The sequence below is a fragment of the Sinohyriopsis cumingii genome, chromosome 13, assembly GCF_028554795.1.
Source record: "Sinohyriopsis cumingii isolate HCF-2022 chromosome 13, ASM2855479v2, whole genome shotgun sequence".
Taxonomy (NCBI): Eukaryota; Metazoa; Mollusca; class Bivalvia; order Unionida; family Unionidae; genus Sinohyriopsis; species Sinohyriopsis cumingii.
In genome coordinates this window covers 58,609,132-58,636,608 of record NC_142973.1, presented here as the reverse complement: position 1 = coordinate 58,636,608, position 27,477 = coordinate 58,609,132, and the positions used below count along the sequence as shown (strand labels likewise).

Sequence of the window (27,477 nt, the reverse complement as noted above, 5' to 3'; positions counted from 1 at the left end):
GACTGGGTTTTAGAGATCCATCAGCAAAGTCACTAACTGCTGGATAGTGGATTAGCATTAATTTCAAGCTTTGCTTAACCCTTTACCTCATAGTGCATAGTGAAAAAGTGCAGCATGCTATAAATAGAACACCTGTTACCTAGCTGACCGCATCCGCATAGGCATGCCTGTGAATTGTTAAGCAATGTAGTGGTGTTACGTTTAACAACAGTTTTAACCATTTTACGTTTTAGGTAGACATCTATTATATGTGGAAAAATTTAAGAGTAAAGTCTGATTGTTATAGCTGTGTAATTATTTTTCACATAAGAATATTTTATGTGCTTTAAAATCGAGAGAGAACTTGTTCACCGTCATGTCAGTGAGGCTGCGTGACCGACTGTAGCTGCCATTTCCCATACTCGAAATTTACACGTTTTTCGTCTGCGTCTACATCACTAAGTCATCTGAATTTGATAATCAATAAAAACTAATTGCTGCTTACATAAATATCAGAGCCTTTGCCTAAGTTATTGAATCTTTCGTGGTTGTGATTCTAATTGTGAAAACTTCGTAAGTACTGAATGAAATCCTGCCTGTGAACTGTTAAGCAATTTAGTGTATGTTACGTTTAACAACAATTTTAACCATTTTACATTTTTGGTACACATATATTAATAAATTTAAGAGTAAAGTCCGATTGTTATAGCTGTGTAATTATTTTTCACAGAAGAATTTTTTTATGTGCTTCAAAATTTTGAGAGAACTCGTTCACCGTCATGTCAGTGAGGACGCATGACCAACCGAAGCTGCCATTTCCGATACTCGAAATTTACAAGGTTTTTGTGTGCATCTATATCACTAAGTCATCTGAATTTGATAATTTATAAAAACTAATTGCTGCCTACATCAATATCAGAGACTTTACCTAATTTATTGAATCATTCGTGGTTGTTATTCTAATCGTGAAAACTTCGTACGTACTGAATGAAATCCGCAGCTGCCATTTTGGAGACTGGAGATTACGACCCAGTTACTTTAAATAGCAGATATCGACCAGTGCATGAATAGCGACCATATGATCTGACGTAATTGTCATTCGCAGAAATGAATGTATTATCTAATGGGGGGATTTCCCTGAAGGTGGCGCTACGAAATCTAGCTCAAAATGGCTGAGTTTTACAGCAGGCGTCAAAAGGCGCTTCCATGTGAATCTTGTAGAGGCGTCAAAAGACGCTTCCATGCGAATGGAGTAAAGGCGTTCAAAGATGCTTGTATGAGATAAAGGGTTAAGATGTTGCTATGCATAATTAATCTGAATTGTTTGATGGCTTTTCTCAATGATTATATGTTATGTATATCTGTGTTTTTTAACTGACCTTAGTCCAAAATCAAGATGATGGTCTACCTGACCAGAGACATTTATTTTGTTCACAACATAATATGTTGCTAATATGTCACTATGATTATAGAGTATATATTCAGATCATAATTAATTGTAAACTTGTTTACCCAGTTTGGGTTTAAAAAAGTCTTGATTCCGAAATTAGAATGTTCAGAAAAGAAGTTTTCCACTGGCAGAGTATTTCCAGAAAACGGTAATTGCAACCTAGGTCATGTGAGGGGTACATAAGCTTGTTCACTTAAGGATTATTCATTCCTGCCTAAACATCCAAAGCAGAATCAGTCTTCGGTTTTTAATTTAGGTGGATTTATTTATTCAAATTATTATTCACTGGAACTACAAGTGCTCAATAATTTTCTTGGACTAAAACATTAATTTGTAATTATAGTGTATTCAGACAAGGGCATTTTGGATTATTGTGATAAATTAAAAGACTTGACACATCACCACATTCCAGGCCATTGAAACTTTAGCATGTTTGAGATTACAGTCACATCAACACATTCAATACTGGAAATTATTTGGAACACCAGTTCAATTGGAACTTCATATATTTGGACTTGTGATAGAATATTTAGGACTATTCAAGATTTAATTCACAATACTATATGCACCTTTTACATTGTCACTTTGTATTCTAGGGAAATAATGTTCTGTTACTTAGTTTAAGACCACCGAGTCTGGACAATATGCATACCTAATCATAAAAATGTAAATATATGATAAATAAAAGTCACATTATTATACAATGCCATTATTAATTTTTACACTGCATCATTATGAAAAGTGTTCCATTATGGGAAGATATCAACATGCCTCAAGAGTTACATCAAAAATATATTAAGTATTACCCGTTTGTACTATGGACAATTCAGATCATATAACTTGCTATTTAAAATGAAGATTTAAAAAAATATATCCAGAATAAATAGAAGTTAACATTTCAATACATCTGGTTGAGAACAACTGAATTAAAGTCCATAAGGGTAAAACTTAGAAATGGCAATTCAGAAAAGGTATGATTGCAAAAATGTTATTTGCATTAAAAAAAACATTTTGATTTTGATATTGTAAACTGAAATATCAACTATGGTCCACTAAGAATAATACACAAATGTCATCTGTATTATGGTCCACAAAGATTAATACTGATATACCATACATACTAAAGATACTAACTTCTGGGATGGTGGTAGGAGGAAGGGCCTAGGATTTAAAAAAATAAAATTCTGAACCCACAAATATCTTTAAAAAAACACTCTTGCTCTAGTTTCAAGGTGAAAAAAAAATCATATCCATATTAGAAGTTGAACTAAATTAATAATCTTGCGGTAAAAGAAAAGAAATATCCTGGTTCAAAAGAAAATGCCCCCTAAATGATTGGTCCCTAATATCATATACTGAAAGCAAAAGTACAAAACATGCACATAGAGTGTTTACTAAATGGAGAAGTAGGCATTATTACACAGTGTGCTGCCTTTGCAGAGTTCTTGAGACAGTCATGAAGCACTTATTTTCTCAAGGCTATGGTGCCCTTGTGATACTGGTGAGCAATGCATCTTCTCAGCACACAGTGCCAAACCTTTAAGTGTATACCATATTCTACAATCTAAGCTTTTGGGTTCTATGGTGACACAATTAACAAGATTCAGGGGTCCTATTACCAGGTGAAGTGGGGGACTAAGTTGGCTTTGCCTTTTTCTAATGTGAAAGCAAAAACAACTTTGCCCTGTGATTTTTTTTTATGTATATTGAGTGACAGTGTTATTTTTCCATTGTTGTGTTGTAGCTCAAGAAGAAATATAGGAATCAAGCCATCAAATAGCTTGTGTTAATTTCAGTTGTGCCAACAAACAAACTCTTTTCACAATCACAGGCATGTGTTTTGATAGCTTATTGACCTGACGATTTTAACTGTCGCATGCACATTATTTTCTTCATAAATTCAATTTGAAACCATAAGTGGACCTCTCATGAAGAAATAATGGCTGGCATAGCTGTGTCCGTAAAGTACCACTCTGTTAAACTGTCTGTTTTCGTGAACATTTGGGCAAATATATTAAGGAAAATATTCAATTCATTGAAAGCAAAGTCTACATATTATGATATTAAGATTAAGCATACGAACGAAATTATTTAGGTTCCAAGTGTATGGGACAACAGACGGCGCGTGTTCAAAATTAATTTGGTAATCCTGTTTGCCGCGATAATACAGCGCACGCGAAAATACAGTACAGCGCTGGAGTATACTTCATTATTCATGTCCTATACCGAACATGTGTATTAATAATGCGTCGTCTGTTACGCTATCGCGAGAAGGCAGCACCTACTTAAGTAGACAGTTAAGTAATTATGTTAAAATGGAGAAACTAATCCTGAAAACTCAATTTCAAACCGAAATCCCACCCACCCCCAACACACTGTTACGTTCATGACTATGCAAAATTGAAGCGTCCACGTTTCACTATTTACTCTACGGTTACGTGAGCGGATGCTTGATAATCAACAAAATATTCTATTTTGAAATAGATTTTTTCACCAGCTCTTGTGTCTTGTCCTCTGTTTTCTTTCCATCTTTCTTTTCTTTATTCTCTACTTCAACCTCCGTTTTCTTTTTGTCTGCCATGTTTACCGGTGTATTTACTGAAAATTTCAACCAGAAGAAAGGGGCATTACGCCATTAGTTTGCGGAATATTTTACAAATAAGAAAAAATGCGGTATCATACCCCACCCCCGTCTATTCATTAATCCAATTTATTATTTTAATTAAGATGCAAGTTTCAGTTATTTTATGCCTAATATTTAACATATTTTGATACTGTGTGCACAGTATCTGGCGATGTTAGAGAGACATATCCATAAAAAGAAGCATACATGAATAAAGTAAAGCGTGAATGTTTCAAGAAAGAGTTATTTGATTTGTTTTCCCAGCAGTTAAGCAAAGGTTTTTGGAGGGTTTATTTTTGGACTGCAGTGGAGGTTAATATTTTTACCAATAACTTTTGTTGTTGAACATTATTATTATTATTATTATTATTATTATTCAGAGAAGCGAGTGTTTTATTCTCATTCATATTAATTATTTTTGTAATCAATACTTAAAAGTCCTTTTCACTTTACATTTAACAATGTGATTCTCTATAACAGATGAACACCCACTCATTAACATAATATTTTCGACCGCTCCGGTGGCCAAGTGGTTAGAGTTTCTGCCTCAATTGTGGTAGGTCGTGGATTTGATCCCCAGCCAAATCATACCAAAGACTTAAAAAAATGGTACTAACAGCTGCCTCGCTTGGTGCTCAGCATTAAGAGGTTAGTGTTAGGACTGGTCGGCCTGGTGTCAGGATAATGTGACTGGGTGGGACATCATGCTACATGTCTGCGGCATGATGCCCCAGTGCTAGACTTCACTATAAACTGTCACACTGCAGACATCGTAGCAATATGACTAAAAAATTGTTAAGCTACATTTAAAAAAATCCAAATCACACACATAATATTTTCTATACTATTAAATATTTTCTTCAAAATGAGACCCTTTCAATAGAAAATAATTTGTGGGCTCATTGTAAAATTTAATTCCAGTAAGATGAAGGACAGTGTTTTGGAATGTATACATTTTCTTTGGACCACGGGCATACCAAACAAAGGGCTATGTGGGTGAATCGCTGTAGTCAGCACTTTTGTAGGGGTGGCAAAAAAGGGAAAATATAAAACAAACAAAGAAAGAAAGAGGAAAAAGAAAATGAAAAGAAGAGAAAACTTGAAGATCTGATTAGCTCCTTTACCAGTTCAATGTATAATGATTCTTCACAAATATAATTTGTGCAAAACAGCATTAGATTGAAAACCGCACACAAAGACTCATTTTCCTAAGTAGCTGCTTTTTTAATCAACCATTGGAATGGGAACTGTTGACATCGATCTGAAATTATTCATATGTCTGAGAGGATTAATAGAAATATTGTACATTGTTAAACATAAACTAACAGTTATAGATGGATATACAGTTGGCTTTTTGATCTCTGTCAAGCACAAAGTACTCTCTGGATATCTTTATAACATTTGTAAAGGACCAATTTAGTGAACTTTGCAGAGCAAGAAGGACAGTGTCTATTCTACAATTCTAAATGTACAGTTTCTAAGGCAAACACCAATCAATTCTGAGAATATCTAAAATAGGAAAAAAAAGAATAAATTAGCTGAATTGATGGAATTATTAACTGAAGAATCTGCATACACATTGTACAAAGCAAGCAAGGAAAAAATGTACCACAAGAAGTGTCTATGTAACTTACGTGGATGAACAGTGCAAGCAGACATTTTTTGCCATGACGTTATGTCCTACGTACAACCATGAATACAAACAATTCAAACACATCCTGACAGCTATATATGGGGCTTTTCAAAATAAGCTTCACATAAGAGTGAAAACAGAAAAAGGAAATAAAATGCACGTTGCTTTTATATATATCGTTAAAAGAGATAAATCCTGACAAGATACAGCTTGATTAGGGAAAAGATCTTTACATCAAGGATTTGTTGAATAAGGAACAAATCTAGTAATCTTCAACCTACTCGGACATGAAAGCATCATCAATTGAAAGTTTTAAGAGAACTATGAAGACTATATAATGTGGAAGTGTTTAATAAGAAAGAAACAAGAACATTAGCTGACAGTTTTCCAAAGCTAATTGAGGGATCCAGCAATACTCACAGAAGATCATTATACAAAATAGGTCCAAAGTATGACTTAGTCTTTTGGAAATTTGACATATATATATAAGATTCTCTCGATATATTCTCCCTTTATATCTTAGAGTTTGTAAATAGTCGGATGACTTGACAGATTTTTAATTTTCTCCGTAAAGTTAGAAAGATACACCTTTGAAATTAATATATATATCAAGGGAATCTTTCATGAGCAAGAGTTATCATTGTACATAAAACAATATGACATATTCAAATTTGAAACGACTTTGAAGACCAAAAGATCAGTGGAAGAAAATATTGAATGGGATATGATGCATTATTTAATAATTGGAAGCCAGCAGAAAATATGATTCCATTAGCATAAATGGGGGAATCACAATACATAGATAGCTGTATAGAGCAGTACAAACACTTTAGTATACGAAAGATACAAAATTTTTAACAAGTGACAAATGCAGCAAAAACAAACGAACATCCCCCACCCACCCCCAAAAAAAACCACATGCAAAAATTACAGTGGTAAAACCTATGCATCATGTGAATCTTTATTGATCAGAAGACGATAACAGCATTCAAACACATTGCAGTTAAAGAACAGAATGGTACACATGCAAAACGGACAGCCAACTACAATGATATGTCAAAGTAATAATGATATTATACACCAAATTAAAAAATACAACATTGGAAAATATGCAGTTGGTTTAAACTAAATTTCAATAAAGCTGAAAAACAAAAACACCGTAAAAGGCTATAATTTGCACGTAAAATTTCCTGCTCTGATCCGGCTTCTTTTTGGTTTCCGGTTAGGAATTTATTATGATGTCCGGTTAAGAAATTTCCTAAACCAAATCTTCTTAACAAAAACAACAAACGGTACAACCGTGGAATCGGCGACGTGTTCTGTTTCATTCATAAATGGTCTTAAGCTTACGTGAAACATAATTGCATAACATCTTTACAGAATGTTAAACATAACAGATTTTCAGAGTAAGTACATTTTTTTAAATTGTGTTCAAGTGAATTAGATACAGCTGTGTCCAATGACAAGTAGGCTCAGATTTGGGACACTGATAAATTTACCCATCGCAAGCTTGTTACTATAAAACACAAGGGCTTGTTACAAAGAAAATTGGGAGTATCGAGGGCTGAGTGGTCTAACATGTAACAATATAACACAATGTTACATTTTAGACCCATCAGCCATCGATTCATTGACGGATACTCAAAATTTTCTTTGTACCAAGCCCCTGTGTAATGGTTCCAAAATCACGAGAGAAAAAACCGGTATGCAAGAGTGAAAACAGAGGTTGAAAGTTCACCATACCACTTTGACCATTACACCATGCATTTTGGCCATAGTACCCAAACTTTATACAGCAAAATACACATTGTTATGAATTCTAACTGCTAACAGTACCTAGTATGGTATGTTCCTATGATATCGTGGGTTCTATGTAGTCATACAATGTAAGACATAGCACATGTTGTTTTTGTTTTAGTGCCATGCCTTACTATCCAAATAACGGCCTTGTATAGCGTGTTCCGATGTTGTTGACATCGGAATGAGTAATCAAATTTTCAGGAACATCTCACACACTTGGCAGCCTTTATCAACACTCTTCCATAATTTATGTGTAATTAATATACTTACTGTGCTGTCTTTATCCTGGCGGAATGAAAATATGATATGAGGAAATGGACACATTTTCATGTGCCATTGACAAACATTTGAATTTGTTGCAATGCGCCGGTTGTCGATGTATGCCGAAGTAACTTCAGTTAGGTACATGTTGGAAATGCGTTTCTTGAATGAAATGAACCGTTGCTTACAGTTCCAATAGGCATAATATATTTTTATTCATTTCATTAAAGAATAATATTTCAACTTAACTCGATTTCGGCATTCCTGGCTTTCATTGCTTTCCCGCCAACTGAAATGTAGGCCAACGAAACTTGAAAACAGGTCCATTTCTTTTGTGAGAATTTGAATTTATTAGAGAAAAGACATCAGAATAAGTAAAGTCTGCCTAAAACATTATGCCTTTGCGTCATTATTTTAGCTGTCAGTTGTGTGAAATATTCCTGAATATTTGACGTTTGCAATGATGTTAGTGAACATTAAAACATGCTACACAGCGCCGTTAGTTAGGCTCTAAGACCTTGATGCCCAAAACATAAAAATAAACGTCAAGGTCTTACATGTAGGACTAGGGTTCTATGGTATTGTGGTATGTGAATTTTTCTGCATTTTTTCTGCACAGCACCACCTCCCAAGTACTTTTCTTGTATACACTACATGACCACAAGTTACTAGTTCTGCATCACCAGTTGATTTTGGAAAAATGTTGGGATTGCTGATGAGTACACAATTTTAAAGAGATACCCCTGAATATCACTATTTCCAATAATGGCCACACCCCTTGTTCTCAAATAAAATCTATATCTTCTTAAAACCACAGCCATTGTAACAAAACAGTTAACCAGTTTGTCTGATAAAGCCATGCAAAAGCCAGATCACATTACCATATTTGCCAAGAATCAAGAGATTGAATTTATGGTAGCAAATAAGAGTGACACTGAAGTATGGACAGATGTTGTTTTATGGTTGCTTTTGACAGGTGTTGACTTTAAAACTTTGTTGTACACAGGGCTCAAAGAATTTTTTTTTTATGCACAGGCCTCCGGGCTGGTGACAAATAAATTCACAAGCCCTGAATGAAATTCCACAAACCCTGACAGTTCAGCTATCTGACTTGGAGAAAAACCTCACTTGGAATGAAGGACAGGCCCGAACTAAAATTAGAGGGGTTCCTGGAGTCGGGCTATCTGATTTTTTTAACACTGCACACTGTTAATGTCTCTGGCACTCTATACATTGCTTCTTCACTACTGCAGGGATGCTGCCTTCAAGACATTAGAGGTTTTGCTGGAACACAGCAAAAGCCTTTTGTAGGCTGTGCATCTAGGTGCAGAGACATTATTCACAGAGATAATTCATTCATTGGCTGTGCAAGATTTATTATATCTTCATTTATACATTAGTTTTAACTCCATCCACTGGAAATTACAAATTTATTTCACTGAAAGAAATGTTCTCTCTAGGTCCTGATGGCAACCAGTGTTTAGTTGCTGTATTGTTGACTTTCTAACTGATTGGATCAGCAGAGTTGATTTTCATTGGCATTTGTAGTGTGTCCTGGTTTAAACAGTTTCTCTGGATGCTTTTGATATTTTTCACAAGACTGAACAGTGTACTCATTTACATTCTGCTGTACAGGGGCTTGAAACCACCATGATTTCCAACAATTTCACAGTTTTTGCATATTGTTCAATAGTAGTATCATAATCAGCAGGAAAGACTATTTGGATGACTTGGAGTAGTTTTGTTCTCAAAATGCCACAGAAATCTCCATATTTTGCTACATTGAAGTTGAAAACAGAAGTTGGAAAGCCATAGGTCTTTTAAAATTTAACTAAATAAAAACAGTCACTTCACGTTTAATAATTAGTTCATGCTATAGTACTATGGATACATTACAATTACAGACTACAAACTTCTTTCCTTTAAAGGTTTAAAATGCAATTTCATTATCTCTTACAGTTGAAAAACACTGTCTTGCAATCTTTTTCAGATCACTTAGCTATTTGTCAGACAATTGCATGGGTTCCGCTCATTGTGTTTAACCAGTATTACCACTGTAAGATAAGCAGTGGATTTGCTTATAATTCATGAAGGACAAGTGAGTGCTAATAGGTAAAGAGTGAAATATTGAGAATAGAAATAGCGTTGTTCCCAATGCATAGATGGTCATACATTTTACCTTGCACACACAGTTTATACCTTTCATACACTTTACCTTGCACACACAGTTTATACCTTTCATACACTTTACCTTGCACACACAGTTTATACCTTTCATACACTTTACCTTGCACACACAGTTTATACCTTTCATACACTTTACCTTGCACACACAGTTTATACCTTTTATACACTTTACCTTGCACACACAGTTTATACCTTTCATACACTTTACCTTGCACACACAGTTTATACCTTTCATACACTTTACCTTGCACACACAGTTTATACCTTTCATACACTTTACCTTGCACACACAGTTTATACCTTTCATACACTTTACCTTGCACACACAGTTTTGATACAAGTTGGCATCAGATCATGTTCATTAGGGTGAGAGACCTACAAATTAGTTCCCAGTGGCTTTCAGTTATTTTGAATTAAAATACTAGATTTTGTTGTCATGCTGAAGGTTTTGTTGGGTAAATTAAATAGCACTTTTTTGTGTTCTTCCTCCACCATTTACACTGGCCATCATGTAACTGCATAAACCCACAAGCCACATACTTTTTCAGGATTCCTAGTCCTCAGTCCAGGCTAATTAATCTCTCCACCAGTTAATATTGGAGGGCCAGAATAAAAAAGAACTTAATCCTTAGTCATGGCCAACACACATTATCTTTCTCCATGTTGCCATCTTCAAGTGTCTTTTTGTGTTGATTGAATGTTTATCTACTGAATGTTTATCTACTTGGTCCTTGGTTTAATTTATGTTTTCTTTGTTTCTTATGTTAATTTTTGAGGGTGCTTGTACCTTGCCTAGCAAGCGGTGCTTTCAGTAAATTGTATTTCTCATCATAGTTCTCGTGCTAGGGTAAGTATTGTCTACCCTGTTCGAGTATTAGAATTTTTGTTTTGTGTGATTTTTGTTTCTTTCAGAGCTTAATATGTTGCATAGGTTGGGTAAGTGCAGGCATGGCATTTCCCATGTGACATGCACCCTACTTTATCATGCAAGCACATACAAATGTCCATTTTGTTGCCTTTGGACAGCTCACCTGTGGCATACATGCCAACCATTATGCTTTTGGCATAAACAGTATTTGGATTATGCATTTTCGGTATATCCCCTCCAAAAAAATTAATTTGCTTTCTCATTTTTATTAACATCCCATTAATCCCACAGACCATATTCTAGAAAAAATGGCTTCTATATAACTACGACATAAGAGTACACTTGTCCGAAGACATTCTATTTATAGCAGTTGCCCTACTTCAAGAAACATGCTGGTTTCTACTTTCAACTTTTGACCTCAGTTTCTATTTATGGCAGCTGTATGGCATAGATAGGAGAGAACAGACTGATTTTCTAACTTTTAATCTTTGCTCGCAGATTCTTTATGCTAATTAAGAACAGAACCAGTCTGTATGTATTTGGCACTCAAAGTTAAGTCAGATTTATTTTAGTGAATGCGTGCTAGAGCAAAAATATTTTTCAAATAATTTCACAGATGGATTAGGAAAAGATGAAAAACCAATTCAGAGATGAATACATGAATTACAAAATACAGCGTTCCATTCTAGGGATCTTTATGCCCCTTGCAGGCTGCATGAAAAGGATTTTAATACTGGTCATGTTGGTAAAACAAGAAACCTTGAAATAGCTTGTTTACTAACTCCAATACTAAGTTAACTTCCTTTTTTACATCAGAACTAAATTGTGGACAAATTTTTTTAATGCAGATGCGTTATCTACAGAGTTTTTAATAAAACACAGACAGCCCCTAGCGGTAGAAGACTACATTGGTCGTTTGTTCAGATGGATGTTTCCTGAGTCCAAAATTGCAGAAAATATGCATGTGCAAGAACAGAATCATCTAATATTGTTTGGTGTTTAGCAGAAGATACTTCACTTAAAATTGTAGAAGCCATGAAAATTGGGCCATTTAGTATTGCAACAGACAGGAGTAGTGATTGTGACAAAAAGTTGTACCCAATCTGTGTAAGAGACTTTGACAATGAAAAGGGCAAAGTCAGAGTGCTCTTCTGTCATTACCAGAATAAACAGTAGATTCCACTGGAGAAAACATTTTTCTATTTGCTTGATAATGCTTTGAATAAACATAAGTTGGCATAATTGTATGGGCTTTTAAGGTGATACTGCATCAGTGATGACTAGAATTCATAAAGGAGTTGCATTCTGTATTTTGAAAAATATCTCCATCATTGTACATATCAGATTGTCTCTGTCATATGATGCACCATGCTGCAGGAAAAGCTGCTGATAAATTAGAAGAACTCCTGAAGTATCAAGTTGGCACTCCACTCTACCTGACAATGTACTTCATGCAGATAGAGTTGATTTTTTCATCTTATTTCCCAGCTAAAAGACCCAATAACTGTAAGATATAAATTTCCTCTTCTTTGTCAGGTTATGAAAGGAATATTGGTTCTTTACCATTTTAATGCTGACAGAGAGATTGTTCAGTATTGTTAACAAAAGTAAAACTGAATTCAAATCCAGGCTGTCTAACCCAGCACTTAGTGCTCTACTGGTGTGCAAAACATTCATAATCTCAGCTGGTACAAAGTGTTTTGAAATGTAATATAAGAGTCAGTTGCTTTTTAAAGCTCAAAGTGTTATATACAAAAACTTGAAGCAGTAATTGATGTTAAAATTCCAGAGGGATAAATAAATCATGTTGTATATATGCTCACTGAATTTTTATCATCTTATATGTGGATTACTCTTTTTTTCTGCTCAGATGACTCTTTTTGTCCACTTGGATTACACTTTTTCCTCAGCAGGGGTTGGCTTGTATGCTGTGGGACTTAATGAAATTCACTGCATATATAGAAGAAGGCAAGGGTCCATTTTCCTTCTTATCATCACTGGATGACTCCCTCATTTTCCAAGAGAGGTATGGATATCTTCTTGTATTGGGAAAGACAACTTTCCCTATGGGGCAGGAATGTGCCACAACTTCTGTGGTTTAGAGATTTTCTAAAAGCCAATTGCAAATTTTCATTAAGATGCCATTAGTGCTGGTGCGGGATTGATCACAGGCCCCTCTCAAGGGATGAATAATGCCTGAGAATGAGTCATGACTCCTAGTTGGGGATGAGCAGTGTCCTCTCAAAAGTCAGTGTCCTGATAAGATACAAGCAAATCATGGCATCCTGAGAAGAAGAGTTGGTTATCAATGATAAATCTGATCTGGGCTAATACATTGCTGGATGAATCATTCCAGCATCCTAGTATGTGGTCGTTTAGCCCATTTTTTTAATGGATTGGTTGGGCATCATGGATGAGTTCATTCCCCTTGAAAGGATGAATACAAGTTACATTTCTGAGAACATCATTTTTATGGAGACATTTCTGAGAACATCATTTTTATGGAGTTACATCTTCTTTCACCAATCCATACTAACTTAGGTAAGGGAAGAGGTACATGCCCTTCTGTACAATAGCACATTAAGAGAGCATGGAATATGGCCAGAATGTGGGTTTACTCATGGATCTTTCTGCTGCCAAACAAAATGGAAGGTTTTAGCTTATAACTGACCTTTCCATCTTAAACTGACCTCATTGGTAAAAATGCTTCATGCTGGAAACTAGCACCTTGGTCAGGAACACCATGATGCCCCATGTCTCCATTGATTTTCAGGATTCAACCTTCACATCCAAATCTTCCTGCCAGGCAGAAACAGTCCACTGACTTTGTCTCAATCAGGGTATTTCATTTTTAAGCTCTTCTGTTCAGCTTTGCTTCTGCCTCCGGAGCCTTTACCAGGGTGGAAATTGCAACCAAATTGAGGTCTTGAGGATTTCCTATTTTGGCAACATCATCAGATATTCTTTTCTGAAGGACCTCAGTTGGATCTCGTACATTCTTAGGTCTTTATACACATGGAGATGAATTTCCTTAATCGGCTTGGGAGGGTTCATGTTCCTCTGGACAGTATCAGCCAAATCCTGTCCATCTTAACAGTATTCAATCCAAGATTTGATTGGCGTGCCTTAACTTTCTCCCCTGAGACTCGGCTGCTGACTTAATTCCTCCGGTGAGATTTTACTTTAGTGACCCCACTCCAGTTCCTGGTTCTAGAACACACAGAGACCCACCATTAGCTCAGATCATCTTGGGATCTGACTTTCACCACCACCAGCATTGATGGCTAAATCAGGAGTGGTTTTTCGACCCGAGTCCCCGTCCCTGAATTCAACTGCTGTCCATTCACCAATGCATCATAGTTGGAATTGGGTACTCACCAGGAGCTCAAAGGGATAGTTCTTCAGGGATTTTGGTAACAGGAATAGAAGTGACATTTCATATGTTACAGCTCTATGGTCTTAAACTAAGTAATGGAAAAGAGCAAAAACCAAGTTTTGTAAAATTCAACAAATAATTGATGTCCCAGAATACAAAGTGAAATTTTTTTAAAAAAAACTTGTATTTTGAGTTAAATCCCAAATAGTCCTAAAAGTTTAACGTTCAAATGTACATATTTCCAAATGAATTTGATTAGTGTTGCAAATAAATTCCAATATTGATTGTGCTTATTGATTGTACTTTATGTTCAAAGAGGTTTGAATGTGCCAATGTCCTCATCAAGTGGTATGTGCACCACATGGTTGTACTAAGTAGAGTCCATTTTAAACTGTTGGGGAGACCCTTGATGGACTTGTCTGCTACAAGATGGAACAAAAGGTTCCTTTTTCTGTCTCTCCAGTACCAGATCTGAATCCCTGGGCAGTGGATGCTTTCAGTCTAAAGCTGGATTGCTTGTACATGTAGGTAAGCCTTCCCATTTTTCAACATAATTACACAGGCAATGCATCACACTAGCATCTCACTTGGTGGCTAAACCTGGCAGCCCCTCTGTTGCCCCAGTGTTTGTGGTTTAGTGGTCTGCTCAGTAAATGAGGTGGGGAGATTACCACAGAGGAGGTACCTGCTGTTGCAGCATAGGGATTTTTTTAATTTTTTGGCAAAGCAGCTAGCTGTCTTTTTCATGGTCAAGGGTTGCTTATATTTCAACTGTAATTTTCAACACGTTTCTCTTCTTTGACATCCTGGATTTCTGGCTAAGAAACAGCAGCTTTCACTAGTTCCACTTCCTGTTGAGATCCCTGGTCTTAGTTATATACGTGCTGGGGATGATAGGTTCCTTGGCCCAGTTAGTGATTTAAGGTTTTATTTGGCATCCTTTTTAATGACAGAAGAGGGTCAGAATATTCTTTTCCTGCCTCTGAATGGTTCTTTTTATATTTTGGCTGCCACCATTTCAAAGAGAGCGTATTAGTCCGTCAATAGAATTAAAACTCATGCAGTTAGGGATGTCTTGGGCTTATTTGAATTACACTTCTTTGGATGATATTGTGAAAGATGCCTCATGGCAGTCTCACACTATCTTCTTTTATTATCGATCTTTAACAGATTAGAGCAAAGGCATTTTTATTTGGGAACCTATAGTGACAGCACAGCACCTGGCTTAACCTTCTGTCAGCTTATCATACTGAATACTTCTACTGTAATTGCTATTGTTTTCTATACCATATTTGTTGAAGACATCATCATCCATGTTAACTGGTAAATTCTGCAGTGCAGTAGAAGCATGTATTGTATTACTGCTGTTTGATCCACTGGTGTACCATCTGATACAGGAAGGCTATTAGATGAATGTTATTGTTATAAGGAAGAAACGGCATCTTCCTTGCTTGACAAGGATCATTGATCCACTTGTGGTACAGTCTAATTGATAGATAATTGACTAATGAAGGCTTTTAAATGCATGTTATTAAGAAGACAGTATAATCGTCATGAGCCAGTGATCATGAATCCACCTGTGGTAGTATCTAATTGATTAATGAAAGCCATTAGATGCATGTTATTAAGAAGACAGTATAATTGTCATGAGCCATTAATCATGAATCCACCTGTGGTAGTATCTAATTGATTAATGAAAGCCATTAGATGCATGTTATTAAGAAGACAGTATAATTGTCATGAGCCATTAATCATGAATCCACCTGTGGTAGTATCTAATTGATTAATGAAAGCCATTAGATGCATGTTATTAAGAAGACAGTATAATCGTCATGAGCCATTAATCATGAATCCACCTGTGGTAGTATCTAATTGAGGTAATTGATTACTGAAGGCCATTAGATGCATTATTAAGAAGACAGTATAATCATCATGAGCCATTAATCATGAGTCTACCTGTGGTAGTATCTAATTGAGGTAATTGATTACTGAAGGCCATTAGATGCATTATTAAGAAGACAGTATAATCATCATGAACCATTGATCATGAATCCACCTGTGGTTGTATCTAATTGAGGTAATTGACTAATGAAGGCTTTTAGATGCATGTTATTAAGAAGATAGTATGATCATCATGAGCCATTGATCATGAATCTACCTGTGGTAGTGTCTAATTGAGGTAAATGACTAATGAAAGCCATTAGATGCATGTTATTAAGAAGAGAGTGTATACATCATGAGCCATTGATCATGAATCCACCCGTGGTAGCATCTAATTAATGTAACTGACTAATAAAAGCCATCAGATCCATATTCTAAGGAAAATACGGTACCATCTTTACTTAGCAAGGGTCTTTGATCCACCTGTGGTTCCATCTAATTTCGAGGCAACTGACTAATGAAGGTCATTAGATGCATGTTCTCAGGAAGACAGTATCATTTTCACTTGTCAAGGATAATTGATCCACTTTGTTCGGCATTTATCTTTTGTGGATGAAATTTGCCAAAATAGTATCTACATCTCTGCCATCTGATTGAGTGAAGCTTAAAGAAACTGATTTGATGAGACTGTTCATTACATCACCTAGCTGATATCATAATTGTCTCCATTGACAACAACATACATTGCATATGATTTTCTCCAGTTTCAGATTTTCATAGTTTTCCTTCTGAGATAGTGCATGCAGATGTCATTTAACTACATGTATTTATATACATTTACAAGCTCTCTCTCTGGTCAGTTGGCATAGTTTTGCTATGGGCAGTAACCCATCCGCAAAAGACTTCTTGTTCAAAACACTGTTTTTGTTAGCTACATGTATATTCATTGAATAATTGGACTGATGGCTCTTGGCTTTCGAAGATGATACAGAATATGTGGCTTTATGTATTCACTGTAGGATATCTTAAGATGAATATTTCAAGCAAAGATCATGTGTTTTTAAAACAATATATTTTGAATTTTTTGTATCCATTTTGGTTTCAGTATATTCTCTATTGCTTGCTTTTTATTTTCCAGAGATCGGTGTTGGTCTTGCAGGATTTGGCGTGGCATTTCTTATCCTTGGTGTTCTCTTCTTCTTTGACAAAGGGTTATTGGCAATAGGAAATGTAAGTGGAAACAAATATTTTAATGGATACACTGTTTACCTAGGATTCCAGGGCGGGACACTGTCTCCCTGTTGTCCAATATTTTAGGGGCCATACACAATTTCAAAGGGACAAAGAAAAATGCTAGTTATTACTCAGTGCACTAGTAAAGGTAAAATACATTTTTGGTTCATTTGCTTTGACAGTTTTGCCACCTTTACTTTGCTGTCTGCACTTAATCTTTGTTATTGGTCCTTCGACAGCTAGATTATTGTAATGTTTTATCAAATGCTCAGGTAATGTAGAAAAATATCACTTGCTTGGTTTCCCTAAAAAGACCTGCACTGTAGAATTTTGTGTTTAGATCTTTGTGTCGTTTAAGCTTAGTCTTCATTATAATAAGTTCCATTTTTTTCTGAATTGTTTTTCTTTTTGAAACTAATGAGTTATTGTTTAAATGGTGATCTGTTTTTGAAAGTTTTTTTCACACCTGAAATGTAGTCCTTTTTGTCATTAATTCAACCTTGAGAATACCTTTTATTAGCAGTCATCAGTAACTGTGTTCTGCAACTCGGCAGGCTTCTGCAAGTCTTCAATGTTTTGATGATCAAATATGTTGTTTTAAAATGGAAAGTAATTGCCATCAGAAAGTGTGTATCCTCTCATGACTTTGGCCATTGATCGAACCAACAGTGACATCAATAGGTGCACATTAAAGAAAAGTAGACGGATTTTTAAAATTATTCCCTGATGAAAAAGAATGCCCAGAGGGGTACATAGTTGTCAAGATTTGGGGGACATCTGACAAAATATGTAGGAAACCCATGTTTCTACACCTAAGGTGCAACACTGTAGGTGTAAATCTTTAGATAGGAAAAAATAATAATAATTCTTTTTATGTCTGAAGACTATAATGTACATAATAAATATATCCTTTTCATTGTCCCAATTTTAGAAACCAAAAATTGTTATTTTTGTTTGCATACTCTTATTTGCCCTGCATAAAAATGAAAATAAGATGATTCAAGACTGTCTAGTCCATGGGCAGCATGGTAATGTAAAATTTACAATAGACCCACAGTACTTATTCACTGCATAGTAACACAGTACTTATTCACTGCTTAGTGTTACTTGTGGCCTTATTAATTCTAAAAAATATTGAAAAGATTTTAACATATTTATCTTTGACCGCTCCAGTGGCCAAGTGGTGAGAGCGTCCGCTTTGGATGCGGGAGGTCATGGGTTTGATCCCCGGCCGAGTCATACTGAAGACTTACAAAAATGGTACTAACAGCTGCCTCGCTTGGCACTCATCATTAAGAGGTTAGTGTTAGGACTGGTTGGCCTGGTGTCAGGATAATGTGACTGGGTGGGTGCTACATGTCTACTGCATGATGCCCCAGTGCTAGACATCACTATAAACTGCCACACTGCAGACGTCATAGTGATATGATTGTTTTTTTTTTAAAGCTACGTTAAAAATCCAAATCACACACACACACACACACGCATATTTATCTTTTACCAAGTATTGCATCATCACTGTATCTCAACTGCTTTTTTTTAAACATCAATTCTTAAAAATGGTCAAGAGATACTTTTTATTTTCATTGATATAAGTGATCTAACAATGTGTAATCTTATGAAAAGACATGAGTGCTCAATCAATATTTGTAAATACTTTAAGCACTTAAATATCATATATTTATTAAAGAATAAATATAGGTAAAGCTTCAGTGAAAAGTAAAGATCATACAAGATCAATATCGATCCATTTGGTTTTGTTTTTCAACTTGACACCTACTTGGAATTTTTTCTGCTATTTGCAAAACATAATGCCTGGGGTCCATGAAATTGGAATTTTTATGCATAAGATCATATTGGGAAGTTTCTGATTTTGTTTTTTACACTGTTAATTCACACAAATTTAATAAGACAAAGATTCTAGAACATTTAAATAATTCAGTAGTTAATGTTACTTCAACTGTTTAGATCCCTTGCTGCTATCATTATTATAATTTTTAGAAAAGTTTTGAATTTGAAATATATTTATTCTAACAGTGGGAAAAAGAGACAATTTTTGACATTGGGAAAAGGCCCAGAAAGATATCTGGCCTAGTGCCTTATTGCAGTATAGAGCTGGGTACTAAAAAAAAATTTTAAATGTTGTATACTGCAGTATTTCTTCAAAAATACATTACCCAATCATAATACCTTAGGAAAACTACTACTACCCTGCAAATCCAGCCCTCCTTGGCTAAAACATTTTTGTTAAGAAACAAAGTTATCTGCCCACCTATGTGGCAGACAGAGTTATCTCTTCCTTGTTACAGGGATTGCACCATATCATGAAATCGTCAGTTACTACTTCCCCATGTGCCAAGTAGCATGCTGTCTGCAGACAGAGAGGCCTTGCAAAATCTATACAAGCAGTTTGGAAGTTTTCTACCTGAAAACAGGTTGAAGGAGTTTCATCTTTGAAGAGATGTAAACTCCATCTATACATTTCCATCTTTTCTGTTTCTATTGTCAACCATATATACTATATTGACTGCTCTATTTTGTCTAACAGATTTAGACCATGGGTGGGACAACCACTCTGCATGTGTAGTTTTGTCTAGTTGTAATTCCTTGAATGCATGTCAGACTTGAATATTATGGACAGAAGTCATTGAGTGGCAATTCTATGGGTTCTAAGGGGAAGGTCTTGAAGTATATGTGATGACTTCCCTTTGTGCTCCATTTTGATACTCATAAGTTGATTCATAGCATTGTGTCTGTGGGATCAATGCTGCTTCTAATATCTATGGTGATCTTTGAATAGGTGGAACACAGCTTTCCTTCTCCAACCCTGAATCTCATCAGACATATGTTGGAGCATGTTTATAGAATGGCCCACTTTGTAAACATAGAGGTCCAACATACTATGGCCGTGGCCATAACAGCAGCTAAGAACTTGCATACCATCATGCCGTCATAGACTAAGCTATGCTCACATTCTTCATCATCTAATCTCTTTAATGATCAGGTTGATGGAGCCATCAAGGAAACATTCTTTTCATCCGTCACAGTCTCAGCTACAGGGGAGGGATTTGTGATTCAGCAAAAGGTCACAAGGATGTCACTAGAGCACATGGCACTGGGAAGTAGTACTATCGAATTTACATCAAAAACCACAGTTCTCTGGAACTAAGTGGAAAGAGTCATGGGGGGTTGATCATTTTCTCTAACATTTCCACGAGACCTATCTCAAATGACAGACATTTACACCCCCCTTTATCACAGATCCTAGTTAGGAGAAGTCTCCAATGTTTTGTTACTGGATGGAAAAGATTTACAATAACATGTGGCCCCAACAAGTGGTTTCCAGAGGACTTGATATCATGTTCAGCACACCTCCTTTCGACTTTCCCCAAGGTTCCTTCAGCTACAAATGCAGCACTTAGCACTTGGACATCAAGCAAAGTGTATTCAGTCATATCTTTAATGTTCTTGGGTTCACAGTGGAATGCAAATACATTTTCTAAATGCCATCCATTGGGAAAACTATGCAATCATTGTGGACTTGCAAGAGGCATGATTACATGTCCCCATTGCTGCAGCTTTCGGAAGTTCTTTGATTCACCTGCAAAACACAACAGGCAGTAAGGAGGCAGGCAGTATCAGCAAATACATTTCCTATTGATGGACCCATCTACATGTAGTTCTGACAACATGGATCAGTATAACTCATGAAGCCCCTTGCTCTTAATGCCAAGAACAGGCTACCACTCATGAGTAAGCAGATATTAGTAATAATTCCTCTATACACTCCATCTCAAGGTCATCTACAGGATCCAGTGCGAACTCTGAAGCGGTTCTTAAGAAAGGCTGGCTCTTGTATCGAGGGAGATCACACCTAATCTTGCCTTCAAAAGAGGGGAAGGATAATGACATTTTTGTCCTGGATAAAGTGCATTACCTGTGCTGCATATTATAGGACTAAACCCAAACCAGTGAATTTTCCAATGAAGTTAGGACAGTCACCATAAACAGTGCATGAGTGAAACTGTTCTCTATTATCATCTATGCTGTGGGATGAAGATCCAAGTAAACTTCTTTAGTTTTTATCAGAGATCTTTCAGCATTAAAGGCACAATTCGATCTGGCAGAACCTTTACCTGTGGTGCAAATGGTTAATGTTCTGGGTTGTTCATTAGCTTAATAAAGATACGGCTTCACGACTTCTGCTGGATTTGTGGGGTTGGGAAAATGTTTCTCTTTTGATGCTGCTCCCTGACATATGGAGTCTTTTTCCAATCATATTATCCAAAAGCTGTCTCACATACCTTAGGGGACCGAATATGATCTCTCTGGGACAAGGGGATATCCCGCTCCACCTTTTACCTATTCTCCTAAAGTAATATGACTGGATAATGTATTTGAAGAAGAAACGAATTTTTTATAGTAAAATATGTTTCTTCGACAATACTTACCCATGCACCCTCACTGTCTCCCCAGTTACACAATCATGATACTGATACACTCTCACAGTCTCCGCACAGTTGTATCCATTTAGAGAGCATGCCTTCCACACCAGTAGTAACTGATGATTTTGCAAGGTTTGGTGCCAATCCTGGTCTCAAGGGGAGACCACTCAATCTAACTGCCATCATGGTGGGCTATAAAAAAAAAATCCTGGGAGGGCTGGATTTGTGAGGTAGTAAAAGTTCTCTTAAGGTATTATGATTTGGCAAGTATTATTGTAAAAAACATTTTACTAGAAAAAATTGGTTTTTGAATGTGCCATGATAAATGCCATAGTATATCAGAATTCAGTGTTCTGTGGCAGGTATCTGATTACTTTTTTGTTTAATTTCCATCTGTTGATAGCTGGAGAAAATATCTTGCTCTAAATTACAGGTTATTATATCTGTAATATTATTTTTAAAAATTATTAATTATATTGATGTAGAATTAAAAAAAATATTTCAGCTTGAAGGAAAATAACAGACCCCTCTCTCCTGAAAATTAAAAGATATTTGGTACCTTATGGTAGATGCATTGGCTACTTGTTGTACAGATTGCAGTCTAAAAGCTGAAACTAAAGTTGGATGATTAAGCTTACACTGTAGGTGATACTGTGGAAGACATTATGCCAACATTAGAGAGCTTGTTGATATAAATAAGAAGTGTTGATACTGATGTCTACAAATTTCCACACTATTGATATAATATGCTTTTCAATAAGTTACTTACTTCCCTTAGATAGGGAGTGCTGTCATCACTTGATTGATTTAGATTACTCGCTACAATGAGCTATTTCAACAATGATGCATTGGAAAGGTGTAAAATCCCAAACTTAAATCTTACCTGAGAAAGCATGGGCAGAATGTTAGTGGGAGAAAAAAAGAATTAGTCAAGCGAGTGAAGGGGATTAAAGCATTGGGCCTACAAGATGTAAATTGTGTTTTGTTAAGTGAACAGCAGGGACACAATTCAGGGACAACCGAGAAACTGGTCACTCCTCTTGGTGAGAAAATACCATCACTGTTGTCTTTGAATAATTGGATGAAAGATCTGTGTAACATTCCTAATTTTACAGACAATGACGTTTACAATTATTTAGTTTCGACAATGAAGGCAAAATGACAGTTGAAGAGTGAAGTGTTTTTTTCAAGACTGGCACATCCACAAAGTTGAATTTAACAATGTTTCAGAAGAATGTTCACATTGTTACGTGAGATGTCAAGTGATACTGTCACTACCAAACAGTGATAAGATGGATTATACTGTATGGATCAGTCTGTCCAAAGTCACTGGAAATGTGAATTCAGCAGATTGCAATTGTACAGCTGGGTAAATATTTCATTTTTATATATTTTGTCTTGTGATCCTTGCTTTATTAATAGTTAATGTCAAGCCCAGATGCCACGCAAACCTTTTTGTTAATGGAAAAAGGACATAAATTTTCCTATCTTCCCAAATTGGCTTAAATATAAATCTGCACATCCTGTGCTTTTTGGTTGAGTTATTTAAATATCCAAGTTCCAGGTTTAAAAAATACCCAAATATAGTTTTAAAAAAATCTAAAATATATATCATATTTCATTAATTATACTTAAAAAATAAAGTGGAATAATAGAAAAAATATATGGCTATTCATTTTCAACATACCCCCACCCTGCCCTACTCCTAGTTAAATTTAATAACTTAATACAATATAATTATACCTATATAACAGTGAGGGACCTTGTACACCAGTTCTTTTTCTTGACTTCATTTTTTTCAGTCTGGGTGAAGCCTGCAATCATATGGGGGACAGTGTTATATGCACTGGTGGATATATCTGAAAAGAACAAAGATGGTACTAATGCTTTGACTTCTGCCAAGTCAAAATGGTATAATCCCAGGAAACAACGTCTTAGTCCTAAGAAATCAAAGGATTTTTCCTTTTGCCACTTTCTATGTAATATTGTGGAGCCATCATTAAAACCAACTGTTAATGTTGAAAGGTTTAGACAAAAGCTTTTAAAGCTAAACTCCAAAACTGGATGGTTATCCAATTTTGAGAAGATCAAGAATGAAGAAGATAGCATACCAGCACTCAACGACAACATTGACTTCATGTTTTCTGATAAAACAGATTTATATTCTGAAAGTGCCACAATTCATTTCTGTAATCACCTCAGAAACATATCCTATTCTAAAGAACAATGTGTCAAAATAGAACTTGGAGCGAGAGATCAGCATACTAACAATAGGTGGATGGAATATCACAAAGGGAGAATTACAAGTTCAAAGTTTGGCCAAGTGGTAATGCGTAAAGAAACTACTCGACCAGACAGTTTAGTAAAAATTATCATGGGCTATACATCATTTGATAACAAGTATGTCAAATTGGGTAGGGATCATGAACCTGCAGCCCAGAGAACATGCATGAATATCATGACTCAATCTCATCCAGATCTTCATGTGACACCGTGTGGGCTTTACGTTAACACACTTTTATCTCATTTGGGTGCAAGTCCAGATGGAGTTGTTCATGATCCTGTTGTCAAGATTCCTCAGGGTTACTGGAAATAAAGTGTCCAGCATCCGACCGATGGAAATTTAAATCTCCAAGTGAATGTGCTCAATATTTAGTCTTCTTTTGCACATTAGACCTCCATGGCATTGCAATCTTAAAAAGGAAACATGAATATTATTTTCAGGTGCAAGGACAAATGGCCATTACAGGCAAGGATAGGTGTGATTTTGTGGTTTGGACTTTGAAGCGATCTCCATCTATTCAATGCATTCCATTCAATTTAGAATTCTGGAATATTATGGCAGAAAAACTAAATTCTTTGTACTTGAAAGGAATTATTCCTGAAATATACACGTGTGCTTAGAGGTGTTCCTCTCTACCAGTCGGTCAGTGATGACAAGTAAGAGAAATAAAGTGATTGTCAAAATAATGACATAAGGTGACATTTCAGGTAATTTATCAACTCAATGAGATTTGAATAAAAAGTTACACAACAATTTGGACTGAAGAGTTTAATTTTTTCTTTATTAAAACTGCATTAGACATGTTTACTAAATGAGCTTTAAATATGTGTTGTTATATAGGCAGGTGTTTTTAAAAGTCACAATTATAACAGACTGCTGTAATGCATCTTAATTAAAGTTGTATAATACTAATTTGCTTTGCAAAGTGGTGGCTGTAAATTTGTTAATCGTGTACATATCTTCCATATCTTTGTTACTTGTTGTGACATATTTATAGGCATAACAGTTTTAAGAATATTTTGAACTGCTCCGGTGGCCTAGTGGTTAGAGTATCCGCCTCGGATGCAGGAGGTCGTGGGTTCGATCCCCGGCCGAGTCATACCAAAGACTTACAAAAACGGTACTAACAGCTGCCTCGCTTGGCGCTCAGCATTAAGAGGTTAGTGTTAGGACTGGTTGGCCCGGTGTCAGGATAATGTGACTGGGTGGGACATCATGCTACATGTCTGCGGCATGATGCCCCAGTGCTAGACATCACTATAAACTGCCACATTGCAGACATCGTAGCGATATGACTGAAAAATTGTTAAAGCTACGTTAAATATCAAAATCACATCACATTTAAGAATATTTTTATTTTTATCCTTTCCATCTGTCTCTCAATATAGATATGAAGATTTGCAATTGTTCATGTTTGTTGCACTTCTCTTTTGGAGAACTAATTTTTCTTTTGTTGATGAGACTGACACCTTTTGGGGTTGTGATGTCTGAAATAAGGAATCCTTTGTCTGCCATAATGCAGGGATAGTCCTGGCTTTTAAAAAGCTGTTGCCAAAAAAATCGCCAACCTCAATATTTTGTCGCCAATTTTCAAAAAGTGTCGCCAGAACAAGTAGTGTACATTTTTTCAAGTGTTCATTTAGTCTGTTAATGTAACAGGCAATGAAAATTACAAAAGATGAGTTAGTTAATACTCTAATTACAACAAGCATTAACAAAAGGTTACAAAGTGTTGCATGAAGATCCGTCGCGATTTTAGGGCTGCCCACTTGTTGAATGCAGTTTTAAAGTCTAATTTTTCACATCTGTACATGCTGATTCTCATTAAATTCTCGAGAGATGAGATGCAGAGTTTATTTCTGATGTCAGTTTTTATGAGGTTCATCTTACTGAATCCACGTTCACAGTCTACAGTGCTGACAGGTGACACCAGTAGTCTCTCAGCAGCAGCCCCCCCCACCTTATGGCTAGCTTCACAAAGTTTGTAGTGAATTGCTTCCTAAATCCCAAGAATGATCATTGAATGCTGAATAAATTTTCTCGACAAGCAAAATAGGATCCCCATTCCCACGAATGAAACTTACACGAGTCAACACCTGGCAATATTGAACCGTATATATAAGCATAAATTCACACCCAATTTAGGGATTCTTTCACTCCTGTATTTTGAGAAATAAATAATTATTATTAATTATGCAAAACTGTTTTTTTTGTTGCTATTTCTTGTTGTGGAGTTTAAGTCTCTGCAGCTGTAACACAGATTGATGGCAAAAGGAAAAGATCAATGAGTAAAATGCTGCGCTGGCGACAGATATAATTGTGATTGAGATTTTTTCCATTTGCTTTGTATTTATACGCAGTAGTCGGTACTTCAAAGGTTATAAGTTTTCTATGAAGGTTCAGCAAATCTATTGTATTGGTATATGTCAACAACAAAAAACAAAACAACAGAAGGATTAGCCATTCAATTAATTGTATCTATTCTATTCGCGTCTTCAGAAGTCGGTCTGTTGTAGGTATAGTTCAGTAGCATGATTGACTGTATCACAGCATACAGTACTCAGCCCAGATGTCAGCATAAGCAGATTATGATGTAACAATGCATGGTAAAGATGGGGTTGTCAATATGAACAAAGGATTGTTTGTGTAACAGATTGATTCCATTGCATTGCTTAGTCAAGTTTGTGGCTTCCTTTCATTCTCCCTTTTAATTTATCCAGTCCAAATCCATGATTGTATGTACAAATTAAATAACCAAAAAGTATGTCACCAAAAAATCGCCAGATGGGATATTTTTGTCGCCAATAAGGAAAAAAAAATCGCAATTTGCGACATTGGTGAAGCCCAGGACGATCCCTGATAATGGCATTTCCAGGATCACACATGTCAACCAGGGTACTGTCTTTAGTAATTTGTTTATCACTTGCACTCCCTGCCCATAAATATGATACAAATGTGAAAACCCCAGCTGGACTAATTCCAATTAGCCTTTTCCATGTCATATGTGATTTGTAATCACTGTACATCAAAGATTTGTGCTGTAAGGAACTAGACATATCCGTGCATAACTCTGTACAGTCAGTTATCACCCTACAGTTTGGATATTTTTCCTTGAAACAAAGTGGCATGTGTTCATCAACAGCACGTCTTGAAGGCCATTGGATTAGAAAATCTAACTGTATATACAAATAATCAATCCACTTATTAAAAATCATTTCATATGTCGACGTGCCAATGTTAAATCGAACTGCTAAATCTTCCAGTAATAAGCCTAGTCTCAATCGCATCAAGACAAGAAAGAATTCATCTATCAGACGCAAGTGTCTTGGACGTCCCTTTCCACTTGTAGCACCATAGCGAGCTGTCTGACTTGTAGCATCATCCTTAATTTCATCAAATAATGCCTTGAAAATGGCTGAATTTGGAACTCCGGTATAAAATAGAAATTTCTGGTCAT

The 27,477-nt window shown here is 35.9% G+C and overlaps 2 protein-coding genes across 3 annotated transcripts in view; one reads left to right on the top strand and one right to left on the bottom strand.

The window, feature by feature from the left end:
- The window catches only part of LOC149785653 (26S proteasome non-ATPase regulatory subunit 2-like), a 63,975-nt gene extending 59,943 nt beyond the window's left edge, over positions 1 to 4,032 (bottom strand). The window contains exon 1 of the mRNA XM_089979481.1: positions 3,924 to 4,032. Coding sequence (XP_089835607.1) covers positions 3,924 to 4,010 — 87 coding nt within the window. The 5' untranslated portion in view covers positions 4,011 to 4,032. The remainder of the gene's footprint in view (positions 1 to 3,923) is intronic.
- Positions 4,033 to 6,953: 2,921 nt separating this feature from the next.
- Positions 6,954 to 27,477, top strand: part of LOC149785652 (vesicle transport protein GOT1B-like) — a 40,353-nt gene continuing 19,829 nt past the window's right edge. For both annotated transcript variants that reach the window (XM_089979478.1, XM_089979480.1), the window contains exons 1-2: positions 6,954 to 7,091; positions 17,197 to 17,288. In XM_089979478.1, the coding sequence (XP_089835604.1) occupies positions 7,067 to 7,091; positions 17,197 to 17,288 (117 nt within the window). In that variant the 5' untranslated portion in view covers positions 6,954 to 7,066. The remainder of the gene's footprint in view (positions 7,092 to 17,196; positions 17,289 to 27,477) is intronic.